Genomic DNA, 22,213 nt, shown 5'->3' with positions numbered 1-22,213 from the left:
ATATTTACTTGATAATAAGTTTTTGGTCAAATATACAAGTATAACATTATTTTTTGTCATAAATCATAAGCTAAACTAAAACAAAGATAATACCTCAAAATATTTATCACGAAAAAAAGCTAAATAATACATCAAATTGGTTGATAAAAAAAAACATAAAGTCTTAATAAATATCACATATAAATGATAATCAAACTTATAAGCAAAAAAAAAAGTCATTAACTAAAACATTTAATACGGTAAACGACCTCTACCATACTCATTTGTGATGTTATCACGCAAAGCTTCCATCGCTCTATCACCGGTCGGCTCATATACAAAATGTCCACCACCACCACCACCATCATCATCATCATCATCATCATCATCATCATCATCATCATCATCATCATCATCATCATCATCATCATCATCATCATCATCATCACCTTCTTCTTCATCACCGTCACTATCAGCTTCTTCTCCTTCTCCATCTCCATCATCATCACTTTGCCATTGTACAAAATCATGATCTTCCCGATGTGAATCACGTATGAAGTTGTGTAGCGCCATCGTCGCTGTCACCAGCTTAATCCACTTGACCAGACCATACTTTGGATGCTTACGATCCAAAATCCTCCATTTTGCTTTCCATACACCAAATGTCCTCTCAATCACTGATCGCAGACCTGAATGCTTTCGGTTAAACAACTCCCGTGCACTAACTGGCGGTCCTCCTGTAGCAAATTGACCAAGATGAAATCGCATATTACGATGCGGACCAAGATAACCTGTCCTCGTCGGATATCCGGAGTTAACTAGATAATACTTTCCAGGAGGAGGATGTGGGAAAGAAGCCTCATTCCTCGCACAATGAGTCAAGACCTTCGAATCATTTGCTCTACCAGGTACACCGACATATGCATATATGAACTTCATATCGAAGTTACATATAACAAGAACATTCATTGTAGATCCTTGCTTTCTGCCATTATATGCTTCTGCATTCTGACTTGGAGGGCGAACCGGGACATTTATTCCATCAAGTGCTCCAATACAATCTCTGAAATGAGGCCAATACTGATCATCATTCCTCAAAACAGGACTTGCTCTTCCAAACTCGCCTTCTTGTGGTCTTAGTGTATCCTCCGCAAACTTGAGAAGAGCACTCAAAACTTCATCAAGCTTTCTTTGGACCGTATCCACTGATCTTTGATACCTTGCAGCAATATTTCGCTTCGTCTTATCTTGACCAACAGTCTCGAGAAACATTGCGACAGATTCCTCAAGGTAGACATGGTGAGTCTCTTTCAATCCATATCGCTCAGCTAGCATCTTGCACAAAGCTTCAAAAGTCTTTTGGTTCATTCGAAGAATGTCATAACATTGCTGATCAGATTCATACATCAGTTGTTGAATATGTCGCCATCCTGCTCCTCGATCTGTTCTATGACTCAATCTCTCCGTAATAGGCACATCAAACAAACCAAGTTCATCATCATAATCATCATCCTCATCTTCCAACATTCATCTTTCAAGCATCTACAAAAGCATATTTAATAAATCATCATCAATATGTTTGCTGTAAACTGTAACAAGACCAATATCTGATACTCAAAATGAAAACAAGATAACAAGACCAAATCATGAACACATTTAACCAAGCAAAAATCAGACCAAAGACTGGTCATGTCATATATATTACCAAGACTCGAGACTCGCCATGTTTAACAAACCAGTAACCTGTAAGACTCAAAGAACAAACCAGTATACATTCATGCAACAAGATCAGACCAAAGACTGTAACCTGTAATCAGTAAGACTCAAAGACATGTTCTGTGCCTTCAACCAAAAAGAAACTATTCAATCAAAATTATAAAAAACAGACCAACAAGATCACATAACTGGATATAAGACTATAAAGATTATAAAGCCACAAAAGGCAGAGTTTTCATACAAAGATCAGACCAACAAGATCACAAAAAAAGACTAGTACTAAACTCCATACTAGTTCCAGCAAGATCACACAAAAAAGACTAGACCAAACTCACAAACTACTCAATCATCACGTTTTATCTTGGTCCTAAGCTCAAGAAACCTAATCTTAGCTTCATCTGTCTTCATGGTTATAAAAGCTCTTCGATTCCCTTCACTATCTATAAGAAGTTCTAATGCTGCTTCATATAATGGAGACCACTCTCTCACTTCAGGCAATGCATACAGTATCTCTAACACATTCTCAACACTAGAAGCTTCTTGACGCTCCAACATGCGTTCCGCTATCTTGTTCTTCACCTCAAGAGCCTCAGTCCGTTTCACACAAGCCTCTACAACCATATCTTTTTCCTTACGCTTTCTTTTTCTTCTCGAACTCCCAGAATGAGCCTGAGCTGCTGGCTGAGAATCAGCTTCATCACCACCATCATCTCCACCCACTCTAGAATCCAAACTTGTTTCTCCATGTTGAGCGTTCCATCCTTCAGCTCCAGTTAATACCACACCACCAAATTCCGCTTCAAACATATCCATGTTATCAATCTCTTTACATACGGATTTTCTAATCCCAGGACACTCCTATATAACAAAAAAAAGAGTAAGTCAGATACATTTAAAGACACAAGACAGACAAACAGATACATACAAACAGATACATACAAACAGATACAGACACTAGACACTAGACAGATACAGTTACAAGACTAACATTTAAAGATAGACAGATACATATACAAGACTAACATTTAAAGACACTAGACAGACAGACACTAGACACTATACAGATACATTTAGAGACAAGAGACACTAGACAAACAGATACAGATACAGATAATTCTCATAAAAGACAGAAAATAAAACAGACAAGCTCTTATTAGAACAAAAAAATAAAACATACACAGCAAAGATCAGACTAGTATTCCGATATAAGAAATTCTCATTCAATTCAATAATCAAGCAGCACATAGAAGATGGAGATGATTACCTTAAAGACTATGACCGCGAGTGGAGCTAGATTCAAGGCTGCTTTATCTGGTGAAGAAGGCTAGCTGCAAACAAAGTATGTCTCCTTGAACTTGAGAGGGTCTGAGACCTGCAAAAAAAAATAACAGACCTTTAGAACCAGAGCATCAGACTCAAATGTACACACACAGGAACATTAACTCAGAAGACAAAAGCTTGGCTTGCATCAGTTTTTAGTGCTTTGTATCTAAATTAATTAGCAAGCAAATTAGATGGGACTTACAGCACCGGCAGGAGAGAACTTACGCACACACAGTTGACTTAGGATAAACAAACACAAGCCTACTGTATACAAGCATCAAATATCAGAAGTGAACTTAAAAGCTAACCCATGCAAAACTCATAACAGTTTATACAAGCATTAAGACCAGAGGTACAAGAAGAGAAAGTACACAAATGAATTCACAAGAACAATAATCATAAGATGGCTCAGAGAATGGTCACAAAGAAAAAAACAGACAAGGAAACATCAAAGACATTAAATCCACAAAGACAACCTAGAGCAAAGACAACTAGTACACTTGGAAGTAACTTGAGCAATTCATAAACACAGGTGAGCCTTGTAAAAATTAAACCAAGATCCATAGAAACAACTTCAGAGGGTCAAGATCAAACAATCATACCTGAAGACTTGAGAGGGTCTGAGAGAGAGTGTGAGCTTGAGAGATCTGTCTATGGAGAAGAGAGAGCTTCGAGATGCTATGGAGAAGAGAGAGCTCCACTGCAATAACCATGAAAACATTCGAGGTTAAATGCCTCAGCATTTGTGACAAAAACCCATATAAATATCAGACAGATAAAAGAGTTTAAGAGTTATTCTCAATCAATGTAAAACTAGCTAAAACAGACACTGAAAGTTTCCTCCACTAAACACAACTCATGGATTACTAATACAAGTATCAACTCATGAAAGTTTCCAGACACTGAAAGTTTCCTCTACTAAACACAACTCATGTGATTGTTCAATAACAGAGCAAAGAAAGAATCAAGCTTTCAGGTAAATGCACCTCAGCTAGTGCAAGAGCAGCAGAGCCACCGATTGACACTCAAACAGCTTTTCCAGGGAAACTGCAACAATTTGAAACTTTCAAGTCAAATACTAATCCAAATCTTAACAAATTGATCTAAATTTTTCAAAAGGATGAGATAATTACCACAAAGAGAGAGAGCTCGAGGTCGGAGATTGAGAGAGAGAGAGAGAACTCGGAGATGGGTCAGTGCCAGAGATCAAGAGAGAGCTTGAGATGGGTTTGCGTGATGGATACATAGCTCGAATCCTCGCATTGCACCATCAAGTCATCTCACACTTGCAGATGGAGAAAGAGCTCGTGACAGAGAGAGATGGAGAGAGAGCTTGAGATGGATAGAGGGCTCGTGATGGAGAGAGGGCTTGAGATCGAGAGAGATGGAGATAGAGAGATCGAGAGATGGAGAAAGAGATCGAGAGAGATGGGAGAGAGTTCTGCGTCAATGGGAGAAGAGCTGCATCTGCTTCAATTAGATTTAGGTTTTTTTGTAAATAATTAATTAGGTTAAGGACAGAATTCTAAATAGGTTAAATAGACGCACAATTTACGACCGTGGGATTTTACGGCGTCAAATGCAGGTCTCGACGTCAAACGCAGGTATCAGCGTCAATCAAACGAACAAGATTTTTAAAAAAATCGCCGCAGCCGCAGACGCAGGTAGCTGCGGTAACCAAACGAACAGCACAACTGTCTTAGACCTCTCCAAGAACAAACTACTCAGGAGAAATCCCAACTTCTTTAGGCAATCTCAAGAGCCTGAAGCTTTTGAACCTCTCACAAAACGACATCTCTGGATTGATCCCACACAGTTTTGGAGGTCTCAAGAAGCTAGAGATCTTAGACGTTTCGTACAACAACCTCTCGGCCAAAATCCCGCAAACGTTGTCCAGGCTCAGCGAGCTGGATGTTTTGGATTTGAGCAACAACAAGCTTTCAGGTAGAATCCCTGGGAGCTCTCAGCTCGACAGATTAAACGATCCAAACATTTATGCGAACAACAGCAAAATCTGCGGAACGCAAATTCAAGTATCATGCTCCAGAACACGGACAGAGCAGCTGCCAAAAGAAGAAGATGAAGAGGAGAAAGAAGCAACAGTTCCATGGGAAGCTGTAGTCATAAGGTTGTTCTTGTGGATTTCTTACATCAGTTTTGTTAATGTATGCAGTTGGCTATTTCAGAGATTCACCACCACGGCGATCTCCAAAAAACAGAGGATTCAAGTCTGTTGATTATCTTCAATCACGAATCCCTTGTTAAGCATCAAGCAAAAATAATAATTTGGCAACCCTAACTTGTACAAGTCAGTTAACTGTATTATTATCCAAGTCTTGAACATAATAAATTGGGATGATAATCTTTGTGAATCTCAATCATAGACAACTAGCAATTTCAAATGGCACATTGGTGCACCCAATACAATACGAGTCTAGATTCGCCCCTGCTAATGTATACCATCATACTCGGCACATCCGCGCAACTATAAATCTCTATCATTGATCATAGCTGTCCGAGAGGGACAAATTCTTTGTTAGGCATTTTCTAAATGTATTTGCACAGATGTCAAACGTTATTTTACGAGACAAATGTGAAAGGTTGATAAAGTAGGACAGCCAAAAAAGTGTTAGTGGGACCCCATGACCAAAAATGAAAGACGTGTTACACCCAACGCGTAGGGTACACCGTCACCTCCGTGTGACTCATTCCTTTTATACCACCTAAAACCCATCTCAGATCCAATACAAGATCAATTCGATCGTCTTTCACAACACAGAGAACAAAGAAAATTATAAGGTACCTAAGTTCATTTTTGTTTTAATGTATTCTTCCATGGATCTCTAGTTTCTTCTATTGATCTGCAATTTTGGTTTCTTATGAATTTGCTGCTCTTTACTTGGTATATTTTTTTCTTATGTATCTGATGAACTACTCTGAATTTTGGTGTCACACCATACATATACATATATATGTATATATCAAACACAACAAAAAAACCATATTGTGAAATTTCAGTTTTCTAAATTTTGGATTAGCTATATGTCGATAATAAGTGTTGATCAACTAGCCAATATCAACTAGTCGTTGTAGCTCTTCTTTTATTATAACAAATATTTATTTTCTTCTTTCTCTATCAGGGAACCATGTCATCGAACCAAGAAAATGTCAAGAAAGAGAAACTTCATGTAACAATGAAGACACAGGAAGTGGATCCAGATGAGAAGGGAGAGAAAGTTGAGGTGGAGATGGAAGTTAAGGCCAAGTCAACTGAGAAGGTTAAAATAAAGGACGACGAGAAATCAAAAGATGAAAAGGAGAAAGAAAAGACAAAGGTAAAAGATGAGGTAGAAGAAGACAAACATGCCGAGAAGAAAGATGAAAAACGTGAAGGCCATGGAGATATGGAAACTGAAGAGCATGATAAGAAACAAAAGAAGAAAAATAAAAATAAGGAGAAGAAAGATGAGGATGTATCACAAGGAAATGAGGAGTTCGAAGATGACAAAGAAGGTAAGAAGAAGGTGAATAAAGAGAAGAAAACGAAAGAAGATTCCAAGGGTGACAAGAAGAAGAAGAAAAATGAAGAGAAGGATGAGCCTGAGGAAAAAACTGAAGTTAAGAAGAAAAAAGAGAAGAAAGACGCTGATGTAAAAGTTGAAGACACAGAGAAGGAACACAAGAAGAAAAAGAAAGATAAGGAGAAGAAAGATGAAGATGTATCACAAGAAGAAGAAGAAGGTAATAAAAAGAAGAAGAAAGATAAGGATGAATCAGGTGCAGATGGAAAAGACAAGAAGAAAGATAAAGAGAAGAAACCGAAAGAAGAATCCAAAGATAAGAAAGAAAAGAAACTGAAAAAAGGAGAAAAGGATGAGCATGAAGAAGAAGAAGGGGAAAAGAAAGAGAAGGATGAATCAGGTGCAGACGGAAAAGACAAAAAGAAAGACAAAGAGAAGAAACTGAAAGAAGAATCCAAGGATAAGAAAGAAAAGAAGCTGAAAAAAGGAGAGAAGGATGAGCATGAAGAAGAAAAAGCGGAAAAGAAAGAGAAGGATGAAGATCACAAGGAGGAAAAGAAGAAGAGTAAAGATAAGATGAAGAAAAAGGAAACTGATGAGAAATGTGAGAAAGAAGCAGACAATGAGGATGAAGGAGAAAAGAAGCAGAAAAAGAAGAAGGAGAAAGGCGAAAAAGATAACAAAGAAGATAAGAAGAATGAGAAAAACCTTGAAGTTGAAGTGTTGTCCAGAGATATTAAATTTGAAGAACCAGGAGCTGAAGGAGAGGAAGGCAAGTCCAAGGACAAGAAAACTAAGAATAGAAAAGACACCGAGGGAGATAATGGTAGTGAAGAAGAGAACCAAAATAAAGAAGAAGGCCGGAAGGGTGAAGAAGGGAAGAAAAGTAAGAAGAACAAGAAAAAAGACCCAAAGAAAAAGAAAAAAACAAAGGATGAAGAAGAGAAAAACATAGCAGGGTCAAAAGATGAAGATGGTGATGAAGAAACAGAGAAAAAGGAAGAAAAGAAAGGAAAAGATGTGAAGAAGCTTGATGATACCAAGAAAAAGGGTAATGACATTGGTAAGCTGAAAATGAAGCTAAAGAAGATTGATGAAAAAATAGGAGCTCTAATGGAGAAAAAGGCAGAAATTGTGAATCAGATTAAAGACGCAGAGGGACTGGGAAAGGGAGAGCAAGAAGGTGTGAAACATGAATAGTTTGGAAGCGTCTGAAATAAACAAACTGGCTTAACAATATCCACAGAGAAGATTTATGTGGAACTGGACTTTAATCTTTTATGTTTTCTTTTCTTGAGAGTTGTTGTGATAACTTGAAATGGTTCATGTACCTTTGGTTTTGTTCTTTCATATCATCCATGTTGTAACAGTTACGATTGTGTTTCTATATTTGCAAGTTCGAATTAAGGATGAACCAAACAGTTTTGGGCTGGAAACAAAACATATGTTCTTCTCCTTTTCTTGTTGGAACACCATTTCTTCTCTTTGATAGAGAAATAAAAGGGAGCATAAACTTTCTATACATATGGTTTAGGGAAATTAGACCTAATGACCGGTACGAAAACTTAAATTAAGAAACTAACTGTCATAAAAAAATAATGTGGGACTCTAATGGTGTTAAATTGTGGGAGTTAAAAGTCACAATCAAAATTCTAATGTGAATAAAGTAAAGTTTAAACTTTAAAGAAACAACGAGAAAACAAAAGTTTTTAGTAGATTTTTAAGATAATTTGTTCAAACTGGACTAATATTTCGACAAAGACTCAACACAAGACAATACATCTCGAAGAAAGTATTATATGTCTCAAAAGTAAGTCCAAAAGTGTATATCAAATAATGGTCTTCACTTGTCTTTTATACCGATCAGTTCGCTCCAATTACTTCGCGTATTTAGAGTGCACGTGTTATATGCATTGCTCCGAATCTTAGTTATTTTATTATCCGTAGACTCAGAGCTTAGACCACCCGCAACGGAGTAACATCACCAGTCCTTAGCGCTTAATCTTAGGCAAATACACATATAATAATAATATTTTGCTTAATAAAACTAAGGACTGTAACGTAGCTAAGGAATTTTAGGACTTGATCCTTATGGTACGTGGCTACTTGTAAATGGATGGGAAGGCTTTTGTGTTTTTTTTTTCTTATCACCAAGGCTTTTGTGTTTCGTAGCTGAGGGGTCTTGTGAAAGAAGAAACACAAACTGAAACCGAAGAGCAACAGATTAGAGAGCACTTGTAGCGGCGCGCATCCGTTTCCGGCAAAGGGTTTAGATTCAATTGTCTGATTTTCATTCTTCTGAAATAAAAACGAAACATTGTCACTCTACGGGATCTTGATTCTGGTAAAGTTTCGATCTTTATTGTACTTTACGACTCTGCTTACCAATAATTTGAGTATGTTCTACCTATTACAGGTTTTCAGTTTTGGGTTTATGTTTAACTCTTTGTCTGATACAATCATTCTTGAACTCTTTGTCCCTGAGGCTGTGATTGTAGTCTCTGGTCTCAATTGGAAGACCAGTGACTCTGTCTCAATCCATGTACTGATGGAAAAGCAAAAAGAGAATGATTCAAGCACGGGAAAGATGGTGTTGGATGCAGTAACGTTTCAGCTCATGCTGTTCACGAGTTCGTTGCGAATAACGATACTGCGGTAAGCTGTCACGAGAGTGATGCTTCAGAAAAGCAAAGGAGAAGGAGTTTCATGTGATTGATCTGAGTGGTGGAGGAGAAGAAAGTGATAATGGACAAAGAATCTGCAGGATTTGTCATTTTGGTTCTGATCAATATTCTGATAGAGTTTCTGGCAAGTCAGTAAGTGTAGACTTGATTGAGATTGGTTGCAAATGCAAAAATGAGCTTGGCCTTTCCCATTTTCATTGCGTTGAAGCTTGGTTTAAGCTAAGAGGAAACAGGTACTCTATTTAGTTCATTAGCTTAGTAACCATATGGATTGTGTAAAACCTCTGTTTCTCTTCTTTGTAGTGTATGTGAAATCTGCAGTTCTTCAGCACTGAATGTTCCAGTAAGGTTGACGGAGGAGGAGTGGAGTGAAATAAGGGACACTACAACGGGTGAAGGAAGAAGACGTGGAAGTGGACAATCTTGCTGCATCTTCATGGTTTTTCTTCTTACAAGCCAACCCTTTGGACCGGAATATCTGGATTTTGCTCGTTGATCATGTCCCTATTGGCGTTTAACATGTTTTGATTGACGCTTTTATAAACCGGATTTGTGAAATAAATTCTGCTCCAACATAAAATCTCTTAAAACAGACTGTAGATTCAGTGTAAAATACAATTTCTTTAATATTTCCTTTTTGTTCGCATCCAACAATAATATGTAGACAGACATGTATATTTTTGTACATTATATAATATTGTATTCCTCCATCTATTTAAAAGACGATTTTTAGTTTTTCTTAGTTAAAATTATTGGAGATTCTTATATTATGCTAAGAACCCCACACTAAAAAACCCCAATAAACATGTCTTCACTGCTCTTAATTGTCTTCATCATCATTCCACTTCTCCTCATCCTCATCCTCTTTCTCTCTTTCTCTTCCTGCTTCAGTGTAGGGGATGATTATCACTGTCGAAAACGTCTACCCTGTTTCCTCCCAAACTCTTTTGCACTTAAAAACAACAAACATTGTAATATATTATCTGTTATGTTCATTCTATTATAAAATTGTGGAATAGAAATGTAAATGTTTAGTAGTCGGTTATGTTTATTGTTATGCTATCGAGAGATCAATTTTCTATACTATTTATTTGATAAATATAATAATATAATATAATCCGTCAGTTTGTCACAATGCATCATATACATAGTTATGTATAAAAAGAATTTTTGTCCATTTTCGTAACAAATTGACAAAGCTTCCAATAAAATCTTTACAAATAAATCTTTACTTGTTTTTTTACTTATTTTCGATTTTATAGATTTGATAGGTAATTTTAGAGTAAACTATAGTAAAAGAAAAAAGTGGAAAAAATTGGTGGAAAAAAAGAAACACTTTTACTTTAGCAAAATGTAAAATAAACATGCGTCTATGTTTTCTTCCATTTAAATAGTAACCAGAGCAGAGCCTAAAACAGTTTAAATAATGAAGGTTTTCTAAAAAAATTTCTTTTACAAATTTGGGGGATTTTTGTATGTAATTTTTTAAAAAATTTGGAGGATCTATGTTCGATTCGCTCAGGACCACCCTTGACTCTAATAATACAATCCAGTTACATTCTATGCGTATATTACACATTGCTAATTCACCCATAAAAATTCTTCAAAAATATATTCATCGTCCCAGTTACTCCTGAATATAAAAGCTATCGACGTAAACTCTCTCCACACTATCAAAGGTCTCTCCAATGGCAACTCTTCTTCCCCACTCCGATTCATTCTCCTTCTTCTTTGTTATATTCATTTCACTGGCTGTTCTTAGTCACCGGCATCCCTCTGCAACAGCCGCAGCAGGTTGTCAAGCTCCGCCAGTGATTTTTAACTTCGGAGATTCTAATTCTGACACGGGCGGACTCGTTGCTGGACTCGGTTACCTCGTTGGCCTCCCTAACGGGCGCTCATTTTTTCGGCGATCCACGGGACGTTTGTGCGACGGACGTCTTCTCATCGATTTCCTCTGTAAGTAAAACAAACAAAGACTCTGTGTTGGTAGTGATTGTGTCAGATCCACCGTCCGTTTGCATCTAAAATGTACGGCTCCGATCACGTTGATACATAGAGCATCCGCAATGGTGAGTCCCATTGCGGAGTCCTTAGAGTATTAAATATTATTTTTTTTTTTGATTTGTGTTTGTTTGTATAGTGAAGGATCTGAATTGAAATGGTGAGTCCAATGGTGAGTCCCATTGCAGAGTCCTTAGGTATATAAATATTATTATTTTTTATTTATTATTTTAAAAAGAAAAATTTTAGTAAAACATGGTTAAACAAAAACAAGATAAAATTAAAAAGATGATTAAATATAAAGATACAACATGAGGCCTTATAAATATTTAAGATGCTAAAATTTAAAAATACAACATGTTTATGATTCACCAAATTTGTTCCAAATATTTTCTATTAAATCATATTTCAGTCGATGATGTGCCTGGGTATCGTGAACATCATCCCGAATACCGATAATATTATGGATATTTGTAGGCATGTCGTTACTGACCCGGGAACTTCTTTGGCCGTCTTCTTCTTCAAATTCATAATCATCATACCGAATGTATCCATCTCGTTCATTTTCGACTATCATATTGTGTAGTATGATACATGCTCTCATAATCTTCCCAATCTTCTGTTTGTTCAATGAAAGAGCCGGGTTCTTCACAATCGCAAATCGAGATTGCAATACTCCAAAAGCCCTTTCCACATCTTTGCGGGTTGCTTCTTGTTTTTTAGCAAATAATTCTGCCTTAGGACCTTGCGGACTTGTGATAGATTGGATAAAGGTTGCCCATTTGGGGTAGATACCGTCAGTGAGATAGTAGGCCAAGTTATAGTTGTGTCCGTTGACCACATACTCTACCATGGGAGCTCGGCCTTCGAAAATGTCATCAAAAACAGGAGACCGATCCAAGACATTAATATCGTTTAAAGTACCTGGTGGACCGAAGAAAGCGTGCCATATCCATAGGTCTTGTGAAGCCACAGCCTCTAAGACAATTGTCGGTTTTCCCGAGCCACGTGCGTACTGTCCTTTCCAAGCGGTTGGGCAATTCTTCCATTCCCAATGCATGCAGTCAATGCTTCCAACCATCCCAGGAAAACCGCGTTTCTCTCCAATATCGAGCAACCGTTGAAGATCCTCAGCTGTGGGCCTTCGTAGATACTCTTCTCCAAATAGGTGTATAATTCCGGCAGTGAAATGGTGTAAACATGAAAGTGCTGTGCTTTCACCAAGTCGGAGATATTCGTCTGCCGCATCAGCCGCTGAACCGTAAGCAAGTTGACGAATGGCCGCTGTACATTTTTGTAGTGGAGAAAGACCAGACCGCCCGGTTGCATCTCTTCTTTGTGTAAAGAATGGAATGTTGTCTGAGAGGCTGACCACTATACGCAAGAATAAATCCTTACTCATGCGGAACCGGCGTCTGAATAAATGGGCCGAGAATGTTGAATGTTCGCTGAAGTAGTCATTCCATAAACGGTCGTGTCCTACTTCACGGTTTCGCTCTATATAAGCACGCCTCTTCTGCTTATTGGGTTGAGACTCGACAATGTCATTGTATGTATCATCCACTATTTCGTCGATAATTTCATCCAATCTTTCATCAACGTTATCGGATGAGGATGAAGACATCTTTAGATAGCCCTACGTTAAACCAAAATTTTACTTATTGTTTACTTAAATTTTAGTAAATTTTATAAAAAATGAAAAATTTTGCTAGTCTTTTTTATATAAAAAAATTCGAAAATTCAATTTTTGTAAACCAAATTTAGTAGGAATATTCACATTTTTAGTATTATTATTGAGATTTTTACTCAACCAGCCGAATACATGCAACGGGGTGAGAAAATCATTTCATTATTATTCATATTTTTAGTCAATCAAACCCATGTAAATCGTATGGTCAGATTCATTTAACTAACCGTGAACACAAATGCACCCGTTACACAAATCGTATGGTCAGATTCATTTAACTAACCTTGAACACAGAATAGAAACGACCGTTACAGTTAATACATTTAACTAATGTAATCTAGTTCTAGAAAAGATCTTCCTACATTTTTTCAGTTCTAATATGGAACACATGTTTCAGTTTAACCAAAAGTACCAAAAGAACGACTGTTATAGAGTGATAAGTGTTACCTAATACAAAGAGAAGGCAGCAAGAGAATACAAGAACTACTTCTTCTTCTTCCAAGAAGATACAACGACTGCTTCTACTTCTTTTACAAAGATGAAGCACCAAAAGGATACAAGTTTTGAACAACAAAGACAAGTACTTATAATACTAGAATTGAACACAAATACACCCGTGACTGGGTTCACATCCGCTAACGACCAAAAGACTTTCAGACCTCCCAATGCACCCGTGACTGGGTTCACATGGCTTCACGGACCTGACACATCAAATAAGACAACAGTTAGTACAATAGAAAAACAAGTAAAAGTCCCAACTTCACAAAACAAATTTAATACCTATAAGCAAGACTAATAAATCACAACATTTCAGACATTAGTTTGAGTTTTAAAGTAGTCTCCATCTCTGATAGTGGCTCTGTTTTCGCGAGTAAACGATCTAGGAGTTTATGTCTAGAGATTCTTTCTTTAGTTCCTAAAACAGCCTGCAGCTTCGTCAACTCCTCCTCTCTAGCATTCTTCTTCTTCTTACATCCAGCTTTGGCAGCCTTTACCCCGGGAGGTCTACCCTCTTCTTCTCCCTGTTCCCCTTCTTCTCTATCACCCGCCAAAGGTGGTTTCCGCTTCTCCTTACCACCGTCCTTAGACGTATGAGTTGCGCACCATTTCTGGTCATGCCTCAACTCCCTCCAGCAGTGATCCAGGGCGAACTTGTAGCCGTAATTACTGAAGAAAATGTCTAAAGCTGCTTTGATGAGATCATCATCATTCTGCCCACTCCTCTGCTCCCTCAGAGCCCCATCATAGCAGCCAGCAAACTTGGATACTTGCTCGTTAATCCGAGCCCACCTCTGCTTGCAAGGACGAACCAACCTCGGTATAGTCCCAACCAGGAGAGGGCTTGCGTTGTAGTAGTCTACAATACGGTTCCAGAAAGCATCAGCTTTTTGCTCAGTGCTCACCACAGGGTCCTTACTGGTGTTAAGCCACGCACCAATAAGGATTTTATCATCTGTGATAGTCCATTTCCTCCTCTCCTTCACACCAGGCTCATCGGGAACTTGGCTACCTAACCTATTAGCTTCGGGTGATTCAAGGTCAATGGGATTTTGACTATTTAGTAGGTTTACATAGCCAGAAGGGTTATTAGCCATGGTTAGAGGTTAGAGGTTGGGTTGTGACATTATTCTACCGACACTACTACTTAAATAAGCAAAGTCTAAACTAATTAAAGCCTATCAAATCAGAGCAGTTGGGAAGATAGAAAGCAAATAAGTTACATTAACACCTATTCTAATCCGAGTAAATACCTATCAAACTAAGTAATAAAAGCCAGTCAAATCATTCCAATACAAACCAAACAATTAGCTTAATTCCTTTCAAACACAACTAGAGTACTACTTTTAACCTTCATTTCAAACGACCGTTACAGTATTTATATTTAAAAAGAAATAGTACCTGATTACATATAATTCTGACAAACGCCATTCTCCTTTGAAACCTTTCCAACAATTCCTGGAAAAAATATGAGATAAAACAGTAGCTTAATTCCTGCTTTCTTCATATCCTATATGAAAATCCAATGAAATAAGAGGACAGAAACTAACCTCGTAGAATCACTAACACCAAACCTATTAAGACTAAGAGACAGACCATTAGCTTAATTCCTGCTTTCTTCATAGCGCTAAGCTCTTCTACCGTCTTCTCAAGTTTAAGGCGCTTCTGCTCACTCTCATCTACCGTCTTCTCAAGACCAAGGCGCTTCTGCTCACTCTCTCCAGCAGTGTTCTTAAGATCACTAAGTTGCCTCTGAAACTCCCTCATCTCCTCCATGACTGCCACTTCCCACCATTTCCACACGTGGCAGTCTCCATCATCAGCATGAACGCACGTAAAGTACCTTCTGTATGGGTCTTTAGAAGTGTAAGAGCAGCCGAGAACAGGCTGAGCTCCACAGTAGCAAGTCGTGGGGATTCCATCATCAGCCTCTGGTTCACGTGGGTAATCAACCGGCATTGCATTGCGGTTGCTACTGTCAGTTTCATCCGCGTACATCTGAGCTTCGGCTTCAAGCAGGGAGGTTATGTCCAGAGAGTCTGATGATGAAGAGGGCTGGCTGTAGCTGTAATCTTGTCCCATATTCTTTAACCTGAAAGAAGTGAAGAACACAGTTAAATCAATTACTTATGACATTCGCAAAAACAAACGCATATATACAACCGAGTAGTGATTTAATAGAACCCCAAGACTACTCCCTTAAAATGAACATATCGATTCAACAAGATCAAACAAATCAATTACATCTGACATTGAAACCAATTTGGGATTTCAATCCGTGTAAGAAAAAAAGAGAAGATCCGCTTCCGATTCAAACCAAAATCGATCTGAAACCCTATATACAAACAAACCCTCTCCCCAAATCGAGTAATCCCCAAATTTTTGAAAACCCTAATTTCAATCATTCAACGAAATCGATATAAAAACCCCCATTATACAACCCGATGGAGAGGAAACAAGAAGATTACTGATCTAATGAAGCGAAAATCAACGATTTTAGAGAAAGATTTACCTAAAACGAAGCAGAGTTGAATTGCCTACGATATCGCCTTTCTCTCCTTTCGAATTTTTTTTTCTACGGTTTCGGTCGAGAATGAGATTTCTCGCTTGACCCAACAAAACACAAACCGACCCCAACCCAGTAAGAAGAAGACACGTACTCAAGGATCAGCCCCTTAAAATCCTTCTCGAGGGGGCACTCCTTAAGTTTACACAAAAAAATATTATTATTATATTTACCCTAAGCTAAGGATTAGCGTTAAGGATCCGACATGGACCGCCGTTGCACTTGCTCTAAGTGTCGGTGATCGCATGTGTGTTTCGATAAACATATTCGGTCATTGAAATGTAGTAGGACAAAGTAGGTAGGTCCCATGTAGAACATGTTAGAAAGTGAATTAATTAGTTTGACCCTTTGTATCTAACTTTGGTCACGTAAAGTGATGCCATAGTCCGTCTTGTTTTTTTTTTCCACTAGATTTTTATTAAAGGTAAAGGTACAAAGTCCAACTGGACCTAGCCCAAACAAACAACAAACAAAGGTCCAACGAACAGGTCCAAACTTAACATAACACTATGGTTCAACAGCCCAAAGCGAAACCCGTCGTAGAAGAGTCGACTCACATGTCCACGTATTCGATCGCCCGGCGATCAATGGACACGTGTCTTGACAAGAATCAACCTTCTTCCTCCGGAAACCAGCAAAGCGACATGACGTATCGACGGCGAGGCAAACCCTAGACGAAACGGTCAAACCGAACAGCCACCGGAAAGCTCATGCCGATAAGTCATCAAAGACTGGCGGATCTGCGAGATCGACAACATGGTTAACCGCCTACAATCGATCGAAACCCTCCAATTTACCATCAGAGAATCAGAAAGAGAGGCAGGAGAATAAAGAAGCACAGAACCGCATATCAGAGAGGAGCGGGAGAACCCCGATAAAAATCCGGCGAAAGCAATGCCAAAGAAGCCACCACCTCCCGGAGACAAAAGCCGGCGAAGCTGGTGTTAAACGAACCACCGCTATCCGGAGACAAAGTCGGCCGACCACCATCGAAGAGAAAGGTGCGACGCCGGAACCAAAAAACCGATCTGGATAACTCTCTAATCTTTATTCACGATCTGGACAACTCTCTAATCTCTACTCCTTGTGAAAGATTAAGATTGGGAACAAGGAAGGTAGAGAGAAAATCATCTCTCTAGTCCGTCTGGTTTACGGTTCAGTTTATTTGTTTTTTTTTCCACGTTTATAGAAATACAATTAAGAATAAGATTAGTTCAGTTTTGGTTTGTTGTTTAGATTCTGGTTCAATTGCAACTAAAAGCATATCAATACTATTAAAAAAGAATGAGTTTTAATAAATCTACTTAAAAAGGTTGTTTGGACTTTTTACTTTTTTTATTTTTTTGGACTTCTCCTTTATATTATAACAATATGTGACAAGATATTTTATACTATAAATAAGCGATTTTTACTCTAACTATTAAATTTGATACATTATTATTTATTCTTAACCCTTTAAATATATTGCTAAACCATCATATCCAAACAAAATAAATTACATGAACCAAAACCAAAGCACAACCTATTATAACATAATCTTATCGAAATATTCATTTCCCCCATTTTTAAAAACATCTAAATATTCATTTCACCCACAAGGATCATAGTACCATCGACGACAAAATTAATTTCTAACACAGATAAACCCAAATTAATAAGACCAAAAATTTTAAGATAATTAAATTGAGACCCACATTAAATTTAAAATAGGAAAAATCCCAAATACTTAAGAACATAACTTACAAAAATATATGTGAATAAAACATTCTTTTTAAAACCTAATTGTTAATAATGGAACATATGTCTCTCTGATACTTTTATAAAATAGGAAATTGTAGTTTAGATTTATATTATAGATACTTTTTTAAAAAAAATTTAAAAATATTCTAATACTTGGTTTTATAATTGGTAGTTTGATTGTTAATATACATACAATTAAATGTAACATAAATCGTTACTAATAACACTATATTTATACCAGTTTCAAATTGTTATACTATTTTTACACACAAATGAATCTTCAAACAAATTTCGAACAAACTTCAAAAACGCAAACGCGTGATAAAATTTCCTACAAATTAATTGTGCTTATGCAAATGACCTATATATTAGTGATATAATCTTCAAAATTATATGATTCAAACCCTAAATTTCATAATTATGAAAAGCAAAACAAAATCAAACCCCCGCTTTCAAGCGCGGGTCAAAATCTAGTTTTGATGTTAAAATAGTTGATAATATAAGATAAATAGACTACTTATTTTTGGACAGGAAAATTGATTTTTTTTACTTAAAAAATCAATTTTCCCTGTCCGAAAAATTGATATGTTTTAATATTTATGAACTGGTAAAAAATATTTTATATTGATTTTATATCATATTATTAGTATTAATTTATATATATACAATTTATTACAGGTAAAATTAATTAATTGTTTACTTTAGGAATTTTTTTGTTAAGATATTTTGTTATTTGAGCAATCATTAATGCTGACCATATTTATAAAATTATTTGATTTTATATTTATAAGGAAGATTTTGTTAAGATTAACTAATGCTGAAAATTAGGATTAGTTAGTTTGTAGTGGCGTAGCTAAACTGTTAGTTTAAGGGTTAGTTCAATATTGTATTTATGTTTTAATAATATAGATAATTTTTTTGAACTGCGGGACAGAAATTATTAAATATTAATGTACATAAATAATATAAAATTGACGTAAAAATAATTAAACTTCATATAATTAGTTACTTATTGTATTACTAATAATTTTATATGAGATAAAAATATGTTCAATACAAGACAAAGACAAGTAATAAAATAGTATTTAATAAGAAACAAATCTGTAAAATACATAATTTGATAAATTAATTTATTATAAATACTATGTTGTGAAAAAAATACTAGCAACTTCAAATGCCAATAATCTAGTAACATGTTGATACAGACCTCATTTTTTAGGTGTCAATTAGTTGAAAAGATTCAACTACAAATAATCCACAAAAATTTCACAACTCTTTGACCCTTCTATTGTAGTCATTCAACAGTTTTAAATTTTATCCAATACCCTCATTGTGAATGGTGTAAGATAAAATTAACATTGACTAAAATGAAGTTGATCAACCATTTTGAATCAAATATTACACATATAACTAGTCAGGAAAATGTAGTTTCTTTTATTTTTGTCAGCATCTAGTTTCTATTGAGTTATTTTCTAATATTGGCAGTGCCGGACTAACATTTTCCACTGCCCCAATCAAAATTTAAAATTATACCTTTGTACATATTTTATCAAAATCATAAAACAGTATAAAACAACTTTAATTTTTATTAAATAGAAATGGAAGTCTATAGTTTGTTTAGGAAATAAAACTGTGATAAAAATATTTATTGGTAAAATTAATTTTGTTTTTTATTTTTTATGCAAAATTATCCACTAGATTTCTACAGTCATTTTTTTCAACCATCCATTATATGTCTATCATAAAAATCAGTAAACACAATAAAAAATATTATCGTAATAAAGTGAAGCTATCAAGCTTTTATCACATTTCGAAAACTATGAACTAACAAACATATGTTCTTACTACGTAAATGATTAGTTGAAAAAATTGAAACATTAAAACTAAAATATATATTAAGAGTTAAAGAGAAAAGAAGACAAAAAGAAAAATTAGAATAAAATAAAAATTATGCAAAACGATGCAAAAGAATAAATTGAAACCAAAAGAAAATCTGTTTTGTTGCTAATTTTAATTAGAGTTTGAATTATCATCTAAAATATAAATTTACTAATATATTTAATATATAACAAATTTATAAATATAGTTGAAAAGTTCAACACATTTTATATAAAAATGCCTTCTAAATAATATTTTAACAAAAAAAAATTACAAAAATTTATTTGTTTATAAGTAATAATACGATTATTTTTATAAAAAATATGTCCTATTATATTGGATGCCCTAATCTATAGTTTGGGTGGCTTGCCCTCCGGGCCGGCCCTGAATATTGGGCTTCCGTATGAAAATGAAGTTTAGATTTCTGGATATAAAACTAGTTTTGTTTGATTTGGTTTAGTATTGCCGGTACCATATTTTTTGCCGTGCCCTAGTCAGCATTATTAAAAACAAGAATGGATTTGATGGAAATTTGATATCCATTAAAATCCTTTTTCACTCAATATGTAGCCATTTACATTTGGTGAATAGTTTCACTAACAAGGGAATGTGATTGCCGATTCCGCAGGCCAGAGTTTGAATACAAGTCTCTTGAGGCCATACTTGGATTCTTTGGATGGATCAAGGTTCCAAAACGGTGCCAATTTCGCAATTGTTGGATCCACTACTCTCCCCAAAAACATCCCATTTTCACTCAACATTCAGCTCATGCAATTCCTCCATTTCAAATCCAGATCACTCGAGCTAGCTTCTACTTCAAGTAAACCTACTTCATCTCAAATAATTTTTGTATCTGCTCTCTTCTTGATTAATGATCTTGACTGGAGTCAGCATTGTGGGTTTCTTAGATCCGTCAAAGGGGATGTTCATAAGCGAGAGTGGATTCAGAAACGCATTGTACATGATCGATATAGGACAGAACGACATTGCTCGTTCCTTCTCTATAGGCAACTCGTATTCTCAGACGGTCAAGCTGATTCCACAATTTATTTCCGAGATAAAAACCAGCATAAAGGTTAAAGTTTCTAGCGTTATGGAACTTTGGTATGCACCATGTAAACTTACAAAACCAGTTTTGCGATCTGTAGAGATTGTATGATGAAGGAGGAAGGAGATTCTGGATCCACAACACTGGTCCACTAGGTTGTCTACCTCAGAAACTTTCAATGGCTCAGAGCAAAGATCTTGATCAGCATGGTTGCTTAGCCAGTTACAACGCGGCAGCAAAATTGTTTAACCAAATGTTAGATCATATGTGTGAGAGACTGAGGATTGAACTGAGAGATGCCACCATTATCTATATTGACATATACGCTATCAAATACAGCCTCATTGCAAATTCCAAAGCCTACGGTAAAGCAGAGTTATTCATTTCTTCTTACCATCAGTGACCGAAATTTATTGCTGTAATCTTAACTTTAGTTATGGTAATGCAGGTTTTGAGAGACCCTTAATGGCGTGTTGTGGATACGGTGGGAGTCCTTATAACTACAATGCGAAAATAACATGTGCACATAGAGGCGCTAATGTATGTGACAAAGGATCTCGGTTCGTAAGCTGGGATGGGATTCATTACACTGAGACAGCTAACGCCATTGTAGCCATGAAAGTGCTTTCAATGCAATACTCGAAGCCAAAAGCTCCCTTCGATTTCTTCTGTCGTCGCTGAGAGCCAAACTTGTTTTACTTGGAAATGTTTTAAGAAAAAGGAGAGAAATAAGAATTTATGTGTCTTAGTCCATGAATATTTTCTTTATATAAAAACACAACAGAAAAGTTTAGTTTGGTGATTAAGTGTAACTTAGAGAACAAGTAAATCTCGTGGAACACATATATCTAGAACTTTTAATAATGGGATCACCACAATATTCATAACAATTTTGTTCATTATACAAAAGTACTTTTGAAACACTTTAGATGATTAAAAATCTTACCAAGAAAACTCAATAATTTCTCCTCATGTGTACATATGTCGAGATATTGGAGACAACATAATCCGATAAGATGAACTAACTTCTTAAAAATAGCAACAGGTAACTCCTTGTTGAATAAATCAGCTAAATTGTCAATTGAACAAACATATAGGACACAAACATCACCATTCTTCTGCAGTGTATGAATCTTGTTATGATTTGATACATTTTTTTAATTCCCTTGATCACAAACACTTTAGAACTGTTATAGACCTTTTATCTTTGAAATTTTTATATTCCTCTTATGTGTGTCTATCATTTGCGTGTTCTTTGTTGTCTCATCAAACTTTTATCATGCAAAAACTCAGTGGAACTAAAACCATAATAAAGAAAAAGAATAAATCACACATTATCACATTTCTTCCTCTCGAATAAATATTATTATGATATATATTTCAATCACATATATTTCTTTTGAAATTTAAGCATTGCAGAATAAACTCTTTTGATTTCTATTATAATATCTAGAATCTTTAGACTTCTGGTCCATAAATGTCTTTTGACATAGACAATAATTTTTTGTCTGTTTGGACTTAATTCAATCCAAAGCTTTTTGCATTCAGTCGTATAATTTTGTCATATAA

General features: G+C 36.0%; 5 protein-coding genes and 1 pseudogene across 5 annotated transcripts; 3 read left to right on the top strand and 3 right to left on the bottom strand.

Annotated features, from left to right (window-relative positions):
- Positions 1-115: 115 nt before the first annotated feature.
- On the bottom strand, positions 116-5,436 carry LOC111200944 (protein ANTAGONIST OF LIKE HETEROCHROMATIN PROTEIN 1). Its single transcript, XM_022692586.2, has 5 exons — positions 4,152-5,436; positions 4,005-4,065; positions 3,621-3,718; positions 2,960-3,067; positions 116-2,553 (listed from the first exon to the last, which is right to left on the bottom strand). Exon 5 carries the CDS (start codon positions 1,504-1,506, stop codon positions 232-234), a length of 1,275 nt encoding a protein of 424 aa, XP_022548307.2. The 5' UTR covers positions 1,507-2,553; positions 2,960-3,067; positions 3,621-3,718; positions 4,005-4,065; positions 4,152-5,436; the 3' UTR covers positions 116-231.
- A 251-nt stretch (positions 5,437-5,687) lies between these two features.
- On the top strand, positions 5,688-7,946 carry LOC106432608 (DNA ligase 1-like). Its single transcript, XM_048739928.1, has 2 exons — positions 5,688-5,817; positions 6,159-7,946. The coding sequence occupies exon 2, from the start codon at positions 6,165-6,167 to the stop codon at positions 7,737-7,739; it is 1,575 nt and encodes a 524-aa protein (XP_048595885.1). The 5' UTR covers positions 5,688-5,817; positions 6,159-6,164; the 3' UTR covers positions 7,740-7,946.
- Positions 7,947-8,956: 1,010 nt separating this feature from the next.
- On the top strand, positions 8,957-9,719 carry LOC106443598 (annotated as a pseudogene).
- A 968-nt stretch (positions 9,720-10,687) lies between these two features.
- Positions 10,688-21,446, top strand: LOC106432582 (GDSL esterase/lipase LIP-4). The gene is made up of 5 exons (XM_013873428.3): positions 10,688-11,182; positions 20,225-20,416; positions 20,505-20,671; positions 20,745-21,009; positions 21,093-21,446. The coding sequence occupies exons 1-5, from the start codon at positions 10,912-10,914 to the stop codon at positions 21,323-21,325; spliced, it is 1,128 nt and encodes a 375-aa protein (XP_013728882.2). The 5' UTR covers positions 10,688-10,911; the 3' UTR covers positions 21,326-21,446.
- On the bottom strand, positions 11,535-12,864 carry LOC125577869 (putative nuclease HARBI1). Its single transcript, XM_048739927.1, has one exon. The coding sequence runs from the start codon at positions 12,849-12,851 to the stop codon at positions 11,589-11,591; it is 1,263 nt and encodes a 420-aa protein (XP_048595884.1). The 5' UTR covers positions 12,852-12,864; the 3' UTR covers positions 11,535-11,588.
- LOC111200623 (uncharacterized protein At4g04775-like) lies at positions 14,818-15,518 on the bottom strand. The gene is made up of 2 exons (XM_022691847.2): positions 14,963-15,518; positions 14,818-14,870 (listed from the first exon to the last, which is right to left on the bottom strand). Exons 1-2 carry the CDS (start codon positions 15,492-15,494, stop codon positions 14,818-14,820), a joined length of 585 nt encoding a protein of 194 aa, XP_022547568.1. The 5' UTR covers positions 15,495-15,518.
- Positions 21,447-22,213: the final 767 nt, after the last annotated feature.

The sequence above is a fragment of the Brassica napus genome, chromosome A9 (assembly GCF_020379485.1).
Source record: "Brassica napus cultivar Da-Ae chromosome A9, Da-Ae, whole genome shotgun sequence".
NCBI lineage: Eukaryota > Viridiplantae > Streptophyta > Magnoliopsida > Brassicales > Brassicaceae > Brassica > Brassica napus.
The sequence above is the reverse complement of the archived record's forward strand: the minus strand, read 5'-3'. Positions and strand labels throughout refer to the sequence as shown.